This window comes from Equus asinus, chromosome 22 (assembly GCF_041296235.1).
Source record: "Equus asinus isolate D_3611 breed Donkey chromosome 22, EquAss-T2T_v2, whole genome shotgun sequence".
Classification (NCBI taxonomy): domain Eukaryota; kingdom Metazoa; phylum Chordata; class Mammalia; order Perissodactyla; family Equidae; genus Equus; species Equus asinus.
Window position 1 is genome coordinate 36,875,308 of NC_091811.1, and position 18,600 is coordinate 36,893,907.

The 18,600-nt window shown below is 37.0% G+C and overlaps 1 protein-coding gene across 5 annotated transcripts in view; it reads left to right on the forward strand.

The window, feature by feature from the left end:
* Positions 1-18,600, forward strand: part of BMAL2 (basic helix-loop-helix ARNT like 2) — a 75,513-nt gene that overhangs the window by 18,640 nt on the left and 38,273 nt on the right. For 3 of the 5 annotated variants that reach the window (XM_014846876.3, XM_014846878.3, XM_070495182.1), the window contains 3 exons: positions 8,619-8,769; positions 14,559-14,600; positions 18,287-18,444. In XM_014846876.3, coding sequence (XP_014702362.2) covers positions 8,619-8,769; positions 14,559-14,600; positions 18,287-18,444 — 351 coding nt within the window. The remainder of the gene's footprint in view (positions 1-8,618; positions 8,770-14,558; positions 14,601-18,286; positions 18,445-18,600) is intronic. The other 2 variants (XM_014846877.3, XM_070495183.1) reach the window with 1 other exon arrangement.

Consider the following 18,600-nt stretch of genomic DNA (forward strand, 5'->3'; position numbering starts at 1 on the left):
CCTCTAAGCATTGCATTGACAGGTGGGGCAGAAAGAAAAGAAAGTGATGGGAGAACAACTTGCTTTCGAGATTCTCTAGGTGATGGGGATCAAAGCCTTCACTTCGGCAAACCTGTCAAATAGCTGGAGCTGTGACTCTCCAGCTTCACAAATAATGATGCAACGAATTTCTGCTGAAGAGCTATAAGGATTGAAAAAAGGATCTTTATGGAAAGGGGCCAGACAGCTACCCAGGCAGCAGGGCAGTGTGGGGATTGAGCAAGAGTTAAGTGCTTTCAACCTCTCTGTTCCACACATCAGGTTAAAAATCCCAAACCCTCTGACTTTAGATTAGATAATGGGGCAATACCAAGTAAAGCTGTGCTTCAAATACACCAACCGGATGGAGCTCCAAGAAAATAAGAACTTCCTTGGAATATAACTTAGAAAGCCCCTTGAACTTCCTTCATCCAAGCCACACTCACTCGCCAAAGATAGTGCACTTTTCAATAAACAAAAAAGAAGAGTGGAGGTGCCACCAGCACAACCCTCTTACAGTAGGAAGAAACATTAAACATCATTTCTTTTTGACGTGTAAAAACAGGATGCCAGTGTATTAGTGGATGCAAAGTATCTCCGTACTTGTCTAAGTATCCATGTGATTTCCTTCATTTTTCTCCCCATAGGTAGACCCACTTAGAAATCCTGACGTTAAATCAAATTTCAAATTCTCCTCCTCTCCCATGGTGTCTGAGGCTGAGGTCATGGGAAAACTGGGTTATCACAGGTGTGATTCTTCCAGAATATGAAGGCATGTGTTGGAGTCCGCAGTTGAGTAGCCTTCACAAATAGTATTGATGTGAAGGGTCTGTTGACAAGTCCTGTCTGAGAGAACAGATGGAAATTTGGAAAATGACATTTTTAGGCTCTTATAGCTCAATACCAGCTCTTTACCCCGGTTTTGAGCAAGGTATTTTTCTACCTTCAGTTAAGACCAATCAGACTAAAATACCTGCTCTTCTTCAGGGCTTGTTTGGCTGTTTGGATTGACAACTCAGGAAAGGTGGTCACGGACAGATGCTCTTTCCTGCCTTTTCCAAGTGTAGTAAGGATTCATGGATAAATAAATCTTGAGGGAATTCCATGAAATATCAGTGAATCTAAACCTCACCCTCATTTTGAGTTTTCCAGTTAATCTGCATTTCTGGATGGTGAATGATGATCTAGGCATCCAGCTAGTTTCTGGTCAGATAGGTGTTCTGTCACTTGAGCGTGCATTTTGTTTCATACGTGAGAAGGTAAAATTTGTTTTGAAAAAGTTCAGTTTTACTGATCAGATTCGTATCAAGAGAGGCATTTTCTAATACCTGGCTCTGATATGTTTTCATTGATTCAACAACTAAATGGCATTTTTAATGACAGCTTAGGATTTTACTTAATGCATTTGTTTGGCTTCCTGTTCTCGGTGTTCTCTTAGCCTGAAATAGTCATCCAAGAAAATGCTCTCAAATGTTGCTCCCTCCCCAAAACAGAATTAAGTGACCTTCAATCTGTATGCTTGCAACGTAAACTTGTACCTCCTTCTAGGTCTAATTCCGTTCTGTATTTGGCTTATATATCCGTGCACTTACATATACACAAACAGGTACAAAATTATAAGCTTCTTGAGGGCAGGTACTAAATTTTAACCTTTTAAATATATCCTCCACCTAGATTAAGCTCTTAATACTGTAAAATAATAGAATACTTTTAATCTCTATGGAACAAAAGCTTCTTCATAATCTGTGTATAGTACTATAGATGTGTGTGAATGGTATTTTTCTTAACAGTGCCAATTAGTATTTCAATTCCATCTATTATGTGAGTCAGCATCTTACAGGATTGTGTCAGTGGTAAGAAGCAGGATTTGGTTTCCATTGTGATGTATTAGCACAAACCTATGGAACAATTTCTACTTGTCATTCTAGGAAGCTCCTTCTGACTGCCAAATCCCATTCCACACAATGCCTTTTTCACAGCAGACAATCAAGTGTATTTTTTTCTTCTGTGTAAGAAAACTGGTAAAAATGAAGTAATGGTAGAGAGTAGGCCTACTTATTTGTACAGTAGGTACGGTGGGGAATTGCATATTCCCTATTGTGGGAATTCCATCATTCCCAGCCACCCAGGAAGGTGAATCTGGAAGTTCTGATTTCACAGTTCTTTTGGATTCTCTTTTGAATGGCCAGGAGTAATGCAATGCAATGGAGTATAATTCATTCTTTCAACAAACCCTGAACACGTACTGCATTTCAGGCACTGTGCTGAGATTTAGGGACAAAAAGATGACATGGTCCTCAAAGCTTTCCAGTATTGGAACTTATAGCCTTAGAGAGGATCTCATAAATCCTTGGAATTTGGAAATCCCATAATTTGGAAATCTTTGGAATCCTGAAGGGTAGGATCTTCATGAAGCAGTAAAAAGTACCAGACACAATAAAATTGAAAAGTGAAGGCGTTTAGCACTGAGAAGGACATAGCATCAGTGCTGTGGTGTTTTTGACAAACGTGCATAACCTGAATTTGGTCATGAGAGAATATCAGACAAATTTAAACTGGGAGACATTCTATACAGTAACTGCCCAGTACCCTTCACAAGTCTCAAAGACAAAGCAAGGCTGAGGAACTTAGAGTTCAGTGGCAACTGAGGACACATAATAGCCACTAAACGTAGCATGTGATCCTGTACCAGCCAAAGAGCATTAGGGGGACAATGAGCAAAATTTGAATAAGGTCTATAAATTAGATAATGATACTATGTTAGTGTGAATTTCCTGCTCTTGATAATTATACCCGGGTTAAATAAGACATTGCCATTTGGGGAATCTGAAGAGTATATGGGAATTCTTTGCATTATTTTTGCAAGTCTGAAATTATTTCAAAATTAAAAGTTTAACTCTTTTTTAATTACAAAAATTCAAAGGCGTTTAACTCAGTGCCTTTTCTTGACCGACACCTTGGGCATCTGCAATGGCTCCTCAGCAATGGACTCTTGCTGGACTGGTTCCTTAGCATCACTAAACTTTTGGTTTTCAAGCAGATTTCAAATACATGATTTTATTTGATTCCTAACACAAATAAATGAGGTTTGCAGGAATTTACTTCTATTCTAAAGAAACAGTCTCAGATGTGTTAAATGACTTGCCCCAAAAAACCAGTTTGTGTTGGGTAGACCAGACTAAAAGGATTTTCTGGGCAGGGCCTCTCAGAAGTTAAGAAGCAAAGTCCACTTTGATTTTTTAAGGAAGTGATTTAAATGTTTATGTTGAACAAATTGTTTTTAACAAAAAGTTACTCAGAGGATAATTTAAATTTTAATGTATAGTACACGACTTGTAATGAAAATAAGTAATGTGACAAAAGCTTTTAAGTTGTATGAAAAATATATTTTTTCCGTCCTGCCACTGCACTTCTGTGAATGTGTGTGCGTAGTGTGCATGTATATTCTCTTTCCAGCACAACGTCAAATTCTAAATTTGAATCCCTTTGTAGCTAGGAGCCTAAACCAAGTGGCTTTGGTCTCCCCAGCTTATGACTCCCATAAGCTGCTCATTTCCCACAGTTTATTTCCATCCTTGAGGAGCTGACTAAATGGTAGAGCTTTAAAATATTGTTCCATTGATTACCATCACCAGGGAGATGCACATAGAGTGGAGTGAGATTTAATGCTCATCTCATTTTAAATAAAACCACCAACTTCCTTTGTAAAAGACAATCACAGTATCTTTGTTCAATCTAAATTCTGAATTATTTTACTGAGTGTTAAAGAACACATGTTACGTTCGTCATTGAGAAGTGACCCAATTTGGCGGAGAAAGACGATATCAAAATATTAAATCATAACCTCCAACATGAGTTATATAAAAGCAGAGCTAAATTTCAGTTCCTCACACATGGTCTCATCTTCTACATAAGTATATGTGGAGGTTAAAAGTAAACTGGAAGGTTAGAAATGAAATCTTGACTCTTTACATTATGAGTCACCCCCTAACAAATAAAAATCTGCTACATGGGGGTTGAATTGTTTCCAAAGAACAGATCCTTTCATCCAGAACTCATTAGTCCCACTAACCCATCTTTTCCTTTTGCTCACAGGACGCCTCTGTTTTGAATACATTTCTACTGACATAGCCAGAGTTGATGGAAACAGCTAATTATGGAATAAGGCTTCCCCATCCATTAAGGAACATGAAAATACCTTAGAACTTCAGATTTTGATTTTGTAAAAGGAAGAATATTATTCTGCCTGCCTCAAGATAGTCCATTTCTTATTTTCAAGGTTAATCAAGAAGTAGGATTGAAATGTGCCTAGAATAAGAGGCAAAAAAAAAAAAATTATTCATTTTATTTCCATTTTGAACTTATGTGAGGGAAAGAGTGTGCTTGCTGGAGTTGGGGTGGGTGGGGGCTTGGAGGGGGCTGGTATTATATATTATCAGGGTGTGCTATGGTTCAATGTTAGTGACTTTTTCCAGTTGATTTGCTATTTAATGTAAGAAATTCCCCACATTTTTATATGAAGACAGATGGTGTTCTGCCATTCAAAATCCATTAGGATGAAGTCTTGGAGCTGAAACCATAATTAATCTCATGTGATATCTGGTGATCCCAAGTTGGTCCCATTTAGAGAGTCCAGGCCTAGAAGTTTTGGGATACCATGAATTAGAAATAATTTCCAAGTGGCCAACAGTCATTGGTGAAATTATTCTCCCCACTTCTTTTTTGTGAGATCTCTTATACCTGCAGAGGACTGTAAAAATTATCTGTGTAGTTTAGAGAATAAAAATAAAGCAAAAATCTGTGAACTCACACCCGGGTTAAGAAGTAGAATGTGAATTCCTTAGAAGTCTCTTTGTGTCCCTCGTTAATCAAATCCCCCTTTTGTCTCCCGAAGAGAATTCTGACTTTTGCATTAACTGTTCTCTTGTTTTTCTGTACAGTGTGGCAACCTACGTAGATGTTGCTAAAAAACATATTGATTAGTTCTACCAATTTTTGAACTTTATATAATTTTTTTTAAATATGCTATATGTTTTTGGCAGTGACTTTTTTTGACGAGCATTATTATTTTCAAATTCATCCACGTTAATGAGTATATCAATACTTCAGTCATTTTTACTTCTGTTAGTATTCCATCCAGTGAATAAACAATTTGTTCATCTGTTTCTAGAAATTTAAATAGTTTCCAGTTTTCTCAGGTTTTAATTATTGTTGTTGTTTCATTTACAAGCAATGCTGTTAATGCACTTCTTGTACGTGTCTCCTAAGACACATTAAGAGTTTCTTTGTATACCTAGGAATGGAATGCTGAATTATGTTATTTGCATGTGTTCACCTTTATCACGTAATCCAAAAATGGCTTCCAAAGTGGTTGCCCAGCAATTAACCTTCCCACCACAGGGCACGAGCGTTTCCATTGTTCCACATCCTCTCTCGCAGTTGGTCACCATACTTTTCATTTGTAGCCATCGATGGGTATGTAGTAGTACCTCGCTGTAGTTTACTTCAGGTTTTCCTGATTACTAATGAGACTGAGCATCTGTTCATTAGTATATTGACAATTGGAATTTCTTTTATGAAGTGCCTGTTAAAGTCTTTCATCCAGTTTTCTAGTGCGTTGATGGTCTTTTTCTTATTGATGCAAAGGCATTCTTCTTACAGTCTAGCTACTAACCTTTTGTTATTTATACGTGTAAGAACTATCTTCTCCCATTTTGTGGCTTGTGGTTTTGTTTATCATGTCTTTCGCTCAACATTATTTTTAAGAAGGTTGAACTGATCAATCTTTTCCTTTATTATTTTTACTTTTTATGTTTTGGGAAATTCTTTCTACACCAATAACAGAAAGATGTTCTCTCTCCTTTAGAGTCTTTTCTGTTATACTTTTAGCTTCTACATTTAGGTTTTCAATCCAACTGAATTTTTTTTTTTTTTTTTTGGTGAGGAAGATTAGCCTTAAGCTAACATCTGTGCCAGTCTTCCTCTATTTTTGTATGTGGGTCACTGCTGTAGCATGGCTGATGAGTGATGTAGGTCCTTCCCTAGGTTCTGAACCTGTGAACCCGACCTGCTGAAGCAGAGCATGCCAAACTTAATCTCTACACCACGGGCCGGCCCCTGGAATTGGTTTTTATATTTGGTATAACGTGGGGGTTTTTGTTTTATTCTTTACCATAGAGAAAATTGATTGGCCCAGGACCATTTATTAAAAGCTTTTTTCCCCAATTGATCTGAAATTCCACCTCTGACATTTAGCAGATGTCCATACATACATGTCTGGGCTCTCTGTTCTTTTCCTTTGGTCTGTCTGTCCCCACATGAATTCCACTCTGTCTTAATTACTATAGCTTTATAATGTCTTGATGTCTGATAAGGCAAGTCCTCCCACGTTTTCTTGGTTATTCATGACCCAATGTACTTCCATATACATTTTGTATTCAGCTGTGAATTTCCACAAAATGAGTATTTTGAGAAGAATTGTGCATCTATTTTTGGAGAATTGACAGCTTTATACTATAGAGGCCTCAGTAGTCTATAAGCGTGGCATATCTTTCCATTTATTTGGATATTTTTTAATGTTTTAGAAAATTTTTATAGTTTTCTCTGTAAAGATCTTATACATTTTTCTTAGACTTATTCTTTAGGTTCTCTATATTTTTTGAGATTATTCTAAATTGTATCTTTTAAAATATCACTTTCTTACTGTTTGTTACTGGTGAGTAGAAAGGCAATTGATTTTTATATATTGTTTTTCCATACAGCCATCTTGGTATACTCTCTAATAATTTATCTCTTGATTATTGGAGCTTTTCTATATTCAATCATATCAATGCCCAATAATAGCAAAAAAATTATTTTCTTTTCCAGTTCTTATACCTTGTATTTCTTTTTCTTGCCCTATTCCACTGGCAGGTCTTCTACTATAGTGTTGAAAAGGGGTAGTAATAAAAGGTGCTTGTTTCTGCTTGTAAAGAGAATGCTTTCAATATTTTTTTGTCTATTGAGATAATTGTGTATTTTTTCGTTAATCTGTTATTGTGGTAATTATATTCATTAATTCAGTAAGTATTAAACCTGTCTTGCATTCCTGGGATAAAACTATCCTGGTCATGAGGGGTTAATCTTTTTATACATTTCTGAAGTTTGTTTGCCAATATTTTGTTAAAATTTTTGTATTTTTGTTCATTAATGAGCTAGGCCTATCACTTTCCTTTACTGTATTGCCATTATTGGGTTTTAATATCAAAATTACATAAGTCTCATAAACAGCTGGGCCCAAGGTATTCCTTCCTTTTCTATGTACTGAAATAATATGTGTAAGAAAGAATATAAGAATATTCAGATTTTTATTTCTTTTTGCTGCAGTTTTTGTTATCAAGCTTTCTCATTGTGTGGATTGAATCTTGTCTCTCACTATTTTTGAATGCCCTGTCTATCAGTTATTGCTAGAGATGTGTTAAAAATCTCCCACTAGTATTGTAGATTTATTGCATTCTCCTTATAAATATTGCTTATGTAGTTTCAATCTATGCTGTAAGGTACAAATGAGTTTAAACTTGTTATATCCATTTTAGTATGAGAAGGAGGCCCACATTTGGACTGTTATTTTTAGTTCAGTGTTTCTGATTTTTATATTTTATAAAACATTTAATAAACCATACTTTAGAGGATTTTACTATCATATTTAGCAATTCAGGGTTAAAAATATGTGCCTTGACCTTGTTAACTCATTTCTGGGATGCTATCCAAAAGAAATAACCAGAAGGTGAAAAGAAATTAGCAGTAATAAAAAGCTTTATGTACCAACATATATACTTATGATGTTGAAAAAATGAAAACAAACATAAGTTCCAACAGTACAAGAGTGGTTGAGTAGCTATGATACATCTACATGATGCTGTATTATGCAGCTATTAAAATCATTTATAAAGACTTTGTCATAACACTGTAGAGTTATTATCACAATGATATGTAAATAAAGCAGAATATACCCTAGATTTCAATTACTTTAATGACAACTATAGAAAAAATGCTAAAAGGAAATATATCCAAATAGTGACATTGGTTGCTAAAATCTGGTTTTCTCCCTTCCTTTCTAGTTTTTTGTGTTTTCCATATTTGTTACAGTATTCATTTTTTTTTTTTTAAAGATTTTATTTTTTCCTTTTTCTCCCCAAAGCCCCCCGGGTACATAGTTGTATATTCTTCGTTGTGGGTCCTTCTAGTTGTGGTATGTGGGACGCTGCCTCAGCGTGGTTTGATGAGCAGTGCCATGTCTGCACCCAGGATTCGAACCAACGAAACACGGGGCTGCCTGCAGCGGAGCGCGCTAACTTAACCACTCGGCCACAGGGCCAGCCCCAGTATTCATATTTTTTTACAATTAGGTGGGAAAAATAAACTAAAATATGGACTAACAAATACATTTCTAACTGATATTTGAGCTTACATAATTAGTCTTACTTCTACATTATGTTCTTCTTGGTTGATATTTTTAAAATATCAAGATACTGAAGCCATTTAAAATGTGTGATATGGGAATGTATAAAGTAAACGCTAATGTTTACAGTAGCTGTCTTACTGTGCTTTCTTTCTCATAGCTAAAGTGTTGATAAGAGGGAACCAGCACATTGCCGCCATGCTTTCCAGTCATATGAGCCCATGGACAAAACCAACAGCTATTGGATCCTTCAGCCCACATGTGACAGAGGTACCAAGAAAACGGAAAGAAAGTGATTCAGATCCATCCCAGTAAGTGACTTTGTTCCTCCAACCCCATGAAATCTTTGACTCTAGAGAAAAAAAAGATTACTTTTTAAATCATTAATTATTTTTGATTACATGGTAACATTTGGATAGGGGCAATTATTTATCCACTCAACTGCCACCTCTGTCATTGACTGACCTGGAACTTTTCAATCCAACTCTGAAGGTTATTAGGTATCCAGGAGGGTCAAATGGAGTCAGAAAGACAAGGAAACATAAGGTTAATTTACTTAACATTTATGGTCGCAGCAAGATACTTACTTGCCTTCCTAATTGAGATCTTAACCATGAGGAGAACATCTTCCTGCATGTTTGGCTTAAAATAATAATTACCACTTTGCTTCTCACCTTACTCATTATTTATATAATAACCACCCCTTGGTTATCTATGGCCAATTTAATCATATAAAACTCTTGTTTTCCATATTTGTTAAGCCAAGTAGATAATAAAATCAATGTTGAGAATACTTACCACTTCCTTGTTTATTTTTATTGCTTAATGAAGCTTGCAGCCCCAAATATGTTCTACTGACCTCCTCCAACTTAGAGTTTATATGGCAAAGATACTAGGGCAAAATAAATTAACAATCCAGAGCAATCCATTTTAGACTGGTACTTTACATACATGTGAAAGCTGATGATAGTTCTCCATCATGAAGGAAGGGAAAAATTCTGAGTAGCGGGACAAAAAGAGGAGATAATGAATCATAGCTCTTTTTAATTCAGTTCTTCCCAATACACTTTATAATTTAGCTTTAATTCCCAAGACAGCATAGTCAGTGTTATTTAAATGTGAGTACCAATATACTTCCCAAACCGTGTATAGATGACTTGAAACTTATCTACTATTTTTGGTTGTCTGTATTCTCTCAGTCTCTTCCATTAGTGCGAATGATCATTAATAACTGCAGTTGACCAAGTGACAGTCTTATCTAGAACTGTTTGCTGTTTTACATCCTAAATTATCGGTTAGTAGTCCCCACTCATCTTGATCTAGAAGTGGCTGTTAGTCCTTTTTGTTGTCTTTTTTCTTCAGAATCGTAAGCACCATTGCTCTGTCTTAGTATCTGAATAAGATTGTGCAGTTGAAGTGGGAGCAGTGAGTACTGGAGGTAACAGCATTTTCGGCACGTACAGAGCATGATTGAGCCCTTACAGTGGTTTGGGGAGAAAATGGGAAGATAGGGTTGGTGGTAGGGGAAAATAGTATAAACATTCAAAGTACTGACAGATGATTTTTTTTCAGAAGGCAACACTAAAAATTATTTAGTCAATTGCCCACATTTTAGAAAATGAAGAAGCTAGGACTCAGAAATGTCAAGCAGCTTGCCTAACATTACACAAGCAATTAGAATGCCTGATCGTAGTGTGGTAGTTTCTTCCTTACACCCTGCTTCCTGTCTCTCTGCAACTGGACAGGGTAGGGTACTTCTAGTCCATGAGGACAATCACAATGTCCATTTCCCAGCATGTCTAGGTAGGGGTGACCCAAGGCCTCCTTCATTCCATGTCAGGAATCATGACAGAAGAAGTGGTGGAAAAGCTTTCTCAGAATCCTTTTACCCATGTCCTTTGAACAAGGATAGAAATGTTGGCATCCAGTGGTCCAGGTAAGTTCTAGACTATCATTTGACATAATTCCTACTTGAAGAGGGTATATAGTGGCAGTACAGAATATACACCCCACTGATACCCTCATTATCTATCCCAGAGCCTCTCCATTCTGCCCCAATCCTTTATGCCACCATTTTTCATTATCTCTAATGAAGTGTTGGAGGTCAAAGTACTTTATGGATTTTACAAAGTACTAATTATATAGCATCTTTTTCCAGAGACTCAGGGTATGAAAGCCATTCAATTAGTATGAAGTTGATTTCGTTGATGGAGCTTCAGAGTGTTGTACATTTTAAATAAAGAAGAACGTATGAGAGTGTTCACTCTTTCTGCAGCACTGTTGGTTTTGAATGGGGAGCTGGTTCTTTGGAAGGGTCTTTGATGAAGATTCCCTGGAATGTAGTTATTAAACATTTACTGAGTACTTCCAAGGTGACACCCAGTAGACTAGAAGGGAGAGATACAGATAACTATTACACATCATGATAACTGTCATAATAGAGACCCTAGGAACTATGGTAACAGAGAAAGTCAGGCACTTAAAAAAGATTGAGATGAGGAGAGAAGGACAGCTTCCCAGAGATGTTGACTTAAGCTAAATTTTAAATAAAGAATGGAAATTAGCCATTCAGAACAGGAGTAGAGAAAGTATTTTGGGTAGTAGGAACAACTCTCAGAAGCACAGGGTATGAAATAGCGTACTGCTGACCAGGAAACAGCAAGTGGTTGTCACAGTGAAGTGGAGGTGCACATAGAGGTGGGTGAGCTATGAGACTTGAGGGATAAGTGTGGACGAGGTCATAAAAGTCGCTGAACTAAATCTGAAAGTTACCTTGAACGCAATAAGGAAAACGGAAGGATTTATGTATGTGAGGAACTTGATCAGATTACATTATTATTTTTTTTTTATTAATGTTATGATAGATTACAACCTTGTGAGATTTCAGTTGTACATTTTTGTTAGTCATGTTGTGGGTACACCACTTCCCCCTCTGTGCCCTCCCCCCACCCCCCCTACATTATTTTTTAATTGCTTGCCTGTGCACATTAAAAAAATTTTTGTTGTGGTAAAAAAATATATATGTAACATATAATTTGCCATTTTAACCATTTTTAAGTGTACAATTCAGTGGCACTAATTACATGCACAACATTGTGCAACCATCACCACTATTTCCAAAACTTCTTCATTACTCCAATCAGAAACTCTATACCCATTAAACAATAATTCTTTGTACCCCATTTTCCTAGCCCCTGGTAACCTCTAGCTTATATTCTAGCTCCATGAATTTGCCTATTCTAGATATTTCCTGTAGGTGGAATCATGCAACATTTGTCCTTTTGAGTCTGGCTTATTTTGCTTAGCATAATATTTTCAAATTTCATCGATGTTGTAGCATGTATCAGAATTTCATTCTTTTTTATGGCCAAACAATATGTCATTGTATATATACTCCACATTCTCTTTATCCATTTATCCATCAATAGACACTTAGGTTGTTTCCATATCTTGGCTATTGTGAATAATGCTGCAATGAACTTGGAGGGGGCACTTTTTTGAGGAACCTCCGTACTGTTTTCCATAGTAGGAAGACTAGGTGGCTGAGGATAGACTCTGGGGGTACATGGACCTACATACAGTAAAGGGAGGAGGGGAATCCGACCCAAAATGTGAGAAGACATGGCTCTGGAGTGGTAGTGATATTTCAGAAACCAAAGGAAGGGGGTTTCGAGAAGAAGAAGGCATGAAAAGTGGCAAATTTGGAGACTGTTTTGATTGTATTTGCTTTTAATTTCTTTTGTCCTTAGTTAATTTAGGAAGAGGGAGAGCTTACGTTTCATTCAAAAACAGTGAAAGCGGTTTTCAAGGAAAGTTTGAAAAAAATCGTGTTAGTGTAGTGTAAGATGCTACACTAAGAAAATGCATCTAAGTATTGTCAATGTTATTAATGTCAGAAAGCCTATTAAAATCCATATGTAAAAATATTTTGACTATAGACCGAATGCCAGCATGGAGAAAAATATAAATAAGAAATTTACTAATTATCTTGGTTCATGCTGCAAACAAAGAAACAAATTGTTTGACTAACAAGATCATGCCTTTATTCTCTTCTACCAGGGACCATTAAATAAAAGAGCATTTGGATCTCATAAGTATAATAGGTTTGGATTTCACCAAGGACATCAGTCAGTGAGTTCATTTACTAAAACACCCGTAATCACAGCAAAAACATGATTTAAAACAGCCAAAGTTTACCTTTTGGAATTGAAGTAATGCATATACAGAACATTAGGAAGAAAATCATTTACCTGTATAATTATTTTCTGCTTTAGTCTCCAAATACAAAGTCAGACTCAAAAGAGAAATGAAAAGAACCTGACTTAATCTGACCCTCTTTTTTGCTTCAGAGAAGCTGTTTAATTTTATAAGCACCAACCACAGAGCAGACTGACAATGATGAGAGAAATAGCAAGGCAGAGCGGAAGACACACCAGCCTGCACAGAATAAGCTTCACCTGGCCTCCTGTTAGTTCTATGACCTTGAGCAGTCATTAACCTTACTGGGCCTCAATTCCTTCATCTGTAAAATGGGGATAGTAATAACTGCATGATTCTCAAATGTTGTGAGAATCAATGAACGTATGTGCAAATATTTTTGAGGGAGTACCATAAATATGAGAGCTATTTATTTAGACAGTGAGAAGGAAAAGCACCCCTTGGTTAAGCTTTTATCTTAGTGGTCCTTTTTATTTGGAATATTTATAAGCATCTCTTCATAAATTTTATTAAATTTTCTATAAATAGAATTATTACGTTTTTTAAGCAGAAAAATATTACTAAAAACTCATAAAAAAGCTTAAATGAATAAAATATTTTAAAGGTGGGTCAAACTTTTTCAAAGCCTGGAAAATGATGATTGTTGAGTCTTTCAAATGAGGAAATTTGGCAAGATGAATCAGAAGCCTTAAAATAGTTATCCATAAATTATACTTCTAGGGGTTTATCCTAGGAGGATAATTGAAGATGCATACACCACAATAGTATTAGCTATGTTATTTATAATATTGAAAAATTAGAATATTGAAATATCCAATAACAGAAAATGGTTAAAAGAAGTTATAGTATAGCTAACCAATGGGCTACTATTTAATCATTTCAAATCTTGTTCTCCAAGAATATTTGAAGCTATGGGAAAATATTCATGTTATAGTGGTAAGTGATTAAGACAAGACGTGAAAAACTATACACTATGAGCTGAGTTTTGTTTATTATTTACATATAGAACACACAGAAACATCTACATAAATAGATGTAGATAGGCTACACACACACTATGGGTAAGTTAAATAGTCAAAGCTGTTTTTTTGTATGTATCTCGATACATGTTTAAGAAAGAGACTGGAGGGAGACCCATTAAGATATTAACTGTGATTTTTCCAGGTGAGATTATGGATGCTTTTCCCTGAATTTTTCAAATGCCCCTTCAAAAAATGATACTTACTTTTTAAAACACTACTCAGCCTACAAAATTTTTGAATATGGAAAGTATTATACACACATATGTATGTGTGTACATATATATTTATACATATATACACACATGTACATTTAGTATATTCTACTAGGGATTATATTAATGTGAAAATTCATATTATTGCACGTGATCAGAGTTTCCAGTTTTCAATAATATTTCTTACCATCTAGATGAATTTTTAGGCAAAATAAATTCCTTTTGATGAAAGCTCTGAGATTCTTAATGTATTTTCAGGCACTTTTAATACAGCTATTATAAAATTTTTAGTTAAGCCATCAACTGTTTTAAAAATAGCTATTTTATTTAATATTATTTCTATGAAAATTCTATTTTTTCTTAACATTGGCATGGGATAATTTCTGAGTAGAGCACCAATTATTCTTCATTGTCAGTTAACAGTTTTTGTTACCTGATGGGGATGATGTGCTTGTCAGCTTTAGCAGGAGAACAGCTCGTGTAGACAGTAATAATCATTTCAGGTCATTAGGAGCTCAGGGTAGCATTTATAACTAAAGACTTAATAGGAATTAGAATGATTGGACTTAACCTCACATTTATTTCTCTCTCAAGAATTAAAGAAAATCTGTTTCATGTAGTTTGATATTTTATCCTGCTTTTTTGTAGAATGGAAGATGGTGAACAACAAGTAAAAATGAAGTCCTTCAGGTATATCAAACTGCTGAGATGGTATATGGTGGGCGGAAAAGGTCGCACATGCAAACCTTTAGCCAAAGCAAACAGTGATGTCAAGATGGAATGTATTCATGTATCTTAGGTTTTTCTCACATGTTATGCTCTGAGAAGTAGTGACTATCAGTTACCTTTTACCTTTCTTCTTCTCTGTCTCCTTGAATAACATTTTGGCTTATGTGTCTTTAAATTTTTCTTAGAATAGCTGTTTATTAAAAACTATTATTTTCTTTAAGCACTAGAGAAAATCTGATTCATGCTATAACCAAATCAGAATTACTTATGAGAAGTATCTGATTATTAGTAATTCATCATCATAAATTCTTTTTTTTTTTTTTAAGATTTTTCTTTTTCCTTTTTCTCCTCAAAGCGCCCCTGGTACATAGCTGTATATTTTTAATTGTGGGTCCCTCTTAGTTGTGGCATTTGGGATGCCGCCTCAGCATGGCTTGATGAACAGTGCTATGTCCACGCCCAGGATCTGAACTGGTGAAACCCTGGGCCACCGAAGCGGAGCGTGTGAACTTAACCACTTGGCCCCGGGGCCAGCCCCGTCATCATCATAAACTCATTTGTTTCAACATGTATATTCTTTCAACATCAACAAAATTTTTTTCTACATCTGGTAACATGGCCAGATCTCACTTTTGCTTTTTCTCCATTTATTCTGTTTTTCCGTATGATTCTGCAAAACACAGACATGGTTCAAAGTCGTAGTAACAGTCCACAGGAGTGAGAGCCAGAACCCTGATCAATTGCTATGCAGAGAACTAGCCTCCGGATAAATATGCCTTTCCTTAATAAAATCCTCCAAGATTCTTTTCAAGTGCACCTCCTTCAAGTAAAGTACCTTATTCAGAAACTGGCTCTTTCGCCTTCTTCTGTGTTTCCTTGCTCCCACCCTCATCATTCATTGTCTCCACAGTGGCCTTGCTCCTACTTTGTTCTCACCTCCCTCCAAACCCCAGCTCTAAGAAAGAGCGCCTTTTCTTCTGCTGAACATTCCTGGAATCAGGCATCTCTGTCCTTTGCTATTGTCCGTGCTAACAGGTAATACTGTTAGAAAGAAGAGGTGATCATTCTAGCAAGAGGATAACGTTTTTTAATTAGAAAATTTTAATCTAAAAATTGCTCATGAATAGACCAAAGGATGAGTAGATAACTGAGTTTTATGTAGATACACATGTAATTTGAATTCCATCCAGTTCACCCAAAAGTACATATTTTGTTCCAAGAGTGGCATTCCCCAAAGGTGAGTGGTTGGGGGTTAGCTCCATCAGCCTCTATCACTGTTTCTCTGCCTTCCCCCAACTCTCTCATCTAATTTAAAGTCTCTGTAAAAACAGATCAGGGCAAATCTCCTACCTATCCTCCTTCCCATCAGATTGCCTCCCCAAATTCTTCTTGTATAGAAATTCTGTGTTTGTTTTTTTTTTTAAAGATTTAATTTTTCCTTCTTCTCCCCAAAACCCCAATACAAAACACAGTTGTATATTCTAGTTCTAGGTCCTTCTTGTGGCATGTGGGATGTCACCTCAGCATGGCCTGATGAGTGGTGCCATGTCCATGCCCAGGATCCGGACTGGCAAAACCCTGGGCCACTGAAGCGGAGCCCACGAACTTAACCACTTGGCCACGGGGCCAGCGCCTAGAAATTCTAGAGTTGCCATGATCTGAGTGTTGTAGGAGAAATAGACAAAATATTTACAGTAAAGTGTAAAAAGTAAATAGCCTAATTCTTGAAATTTAAGATATACATTTTCCCCCCTACATTTTATCATCGGTGAAAAATGTCTTATCGGCAGTGACTTCTTCCAGTTAATTGGCAGCATTTTTCTTTCCTTGTGATGCTTTAAATAATAGTGCATCTTACAATTGACGGTGTCTTAGAGTTGATGAAATATGGTTTGTCTAAAAGCTATGAGGTGGCTAAGATAGGGAAGTGAGTAATCATGCAGTAGTCAAAGAAAGCTTCCCAAAAGAATAACTGAGCTGGGTTTTGAAGAAATAATGCGATTTTCCCAAGAATATAGAAGGACATTCTAAGCCTCGTAAAGAGCAAGGCATAGAGGAGACGTGAGAGGACTTGGCATGTTTGAGGACTAGCAAGTCATTTGGCATTGCTACTGTATAACATTTGGAGCCGTAAGAAAAGACATGGAGAGATGACACTGGAGAGGAAGGCATGAACCAGGTCACAGAGAACCTTGGGATGTCATTATTGAGTTTGACCTTTCCTCTTAGGCAGTGGAAATGCATTTGCTTTTTTTTTTTTTTTTGCCTTGGGGTTTGATGATTTGATTTGTTTTAGAACAATAATTCTGGAAGTAGTGGGTAAAATAGATCCACTGGAAGAAGACACTAAAAGAAAGATCCTCAGGTTAAAAGGCTTTTTGGGGTGGGGCAATGAGCTATCATAAGGGCCTGAATTAAGGCAGTGTCAGAGTGGATGGAGATGAGGAGAAGATGTATTTAAGAAATATTTTAACTGGAATCTATAGGAGTTTGTGACTATTTGGTTCTTCAGGGTGGAGGAGGAATGGTCTAGAATGAGTCTAGTGGTGTCACCAACCAAGATAAACTCTATAGAAGGAAGAGTAAATCAGGGGTGATGGAGGAAGGAGAATTAAAATGGGTTAAATTACAGAGAATGCATTCACTTGGGGATTTCTTGAGTTTTAGGGTGCTTGGGAAACACTTAGGTGCATAATTCTAGTTCTGAAGGTCGGGAATTGGATGAAGTATGAGTTAGATAGGGATTGAATAGTAAGTAGCTTGTTAGTAGTTGTAAAGCCTTATGAGGGAAGGAGATCTCTTAGGGTGAAGCTGTTGGGTGAGGAAAGAGTGGTGCCAAGTGGAGAATCTTGGGGGACACCAATATTGAAAGATAGAGGCGGAGTTGAGTAGGGAGACTAAGGGGACTGAGCTGAGCAGGAAGGATGGAGGATCAGCAGAGGTCACAGAGGCCAGGCGAAGAATGAGGAATGTTAACAGTGTCACATTCAAGGCAGGGATCACATAAGATAAGGAAGACCTCTGCTAGAATAGTTTTATTGGAGCAGGAGTTGTGGAAGGTTGATTTTGATAGATGGAGCAGTACCTGGGAAACGAAAGGTAGAGTGGAGAACGCAAGCACCCTTTCAGGAAGCTGGCAGAGGAGGGAAGACAGTACCAAGGAAAAAAGTAAAAAACAACCTAGAATTAGGGAAAGGGTTTTTTTTCAGAGAGAAGAGACTTGAGCATATTTATAGACCCATGAGGAGGAGCTGTGAAAGAGAATGAGGTTAAGAAGCTGATAACTGTTTAAGCAAATACCAGAGGGAAGTTAGCTTTGAATAGAAGGCTGCCATCTCTTCTTCTAAGACTGGAGGGACGTTAAACCATCCATCGTGGCTCTCAGACAGGTGTCAGTTCTTGAAGGTTTCAGGAAATAAGGTAGGGAGGGCAGGAGCAGGGGAGCAGGTGGGGGTAAAGCAGCGTGAATGATGCCATTCCTGCTCCTAGCAGCTCTGCCTCTTCCCTGAAGGGCAGCTGCAAGGCCAAAGTTGGGAGGAAAAACAGCGTGGGCTTGCTAGCCTCCACACATGCTCCAGCTAGCGCCTCGGGGGGAACTGCGGGTCCACTGAATGTTAAATATAAAGGAGGTTGTTCTTCCTTCTTAGAGAAGCTCATAGCCAGACCGAAAAGCGGAGGAGAGATAAAATGAATAACTTGATTGAAGAACTGTCTGCGATGATCCCTCAGTGCAATCTCGTGGCACGTAAACTGGACAAACTTACAGTTTTAAGAATGGCTGTGCAACACGTGAAGGCTTTAAAAGGTGAGTTTGAAAATGGCCTCTGTGCTTGGATTTGTGAGGTCTTCCCTGTATGTAATTGAGGTCCCTGGTTGGTTGGTTTTGTTGGTATTGGCTAGTGAGATTCTATACAAAGGTGTCTTTCAGCTTTACAGGCATAAATTAATGCTTGTCCGTATT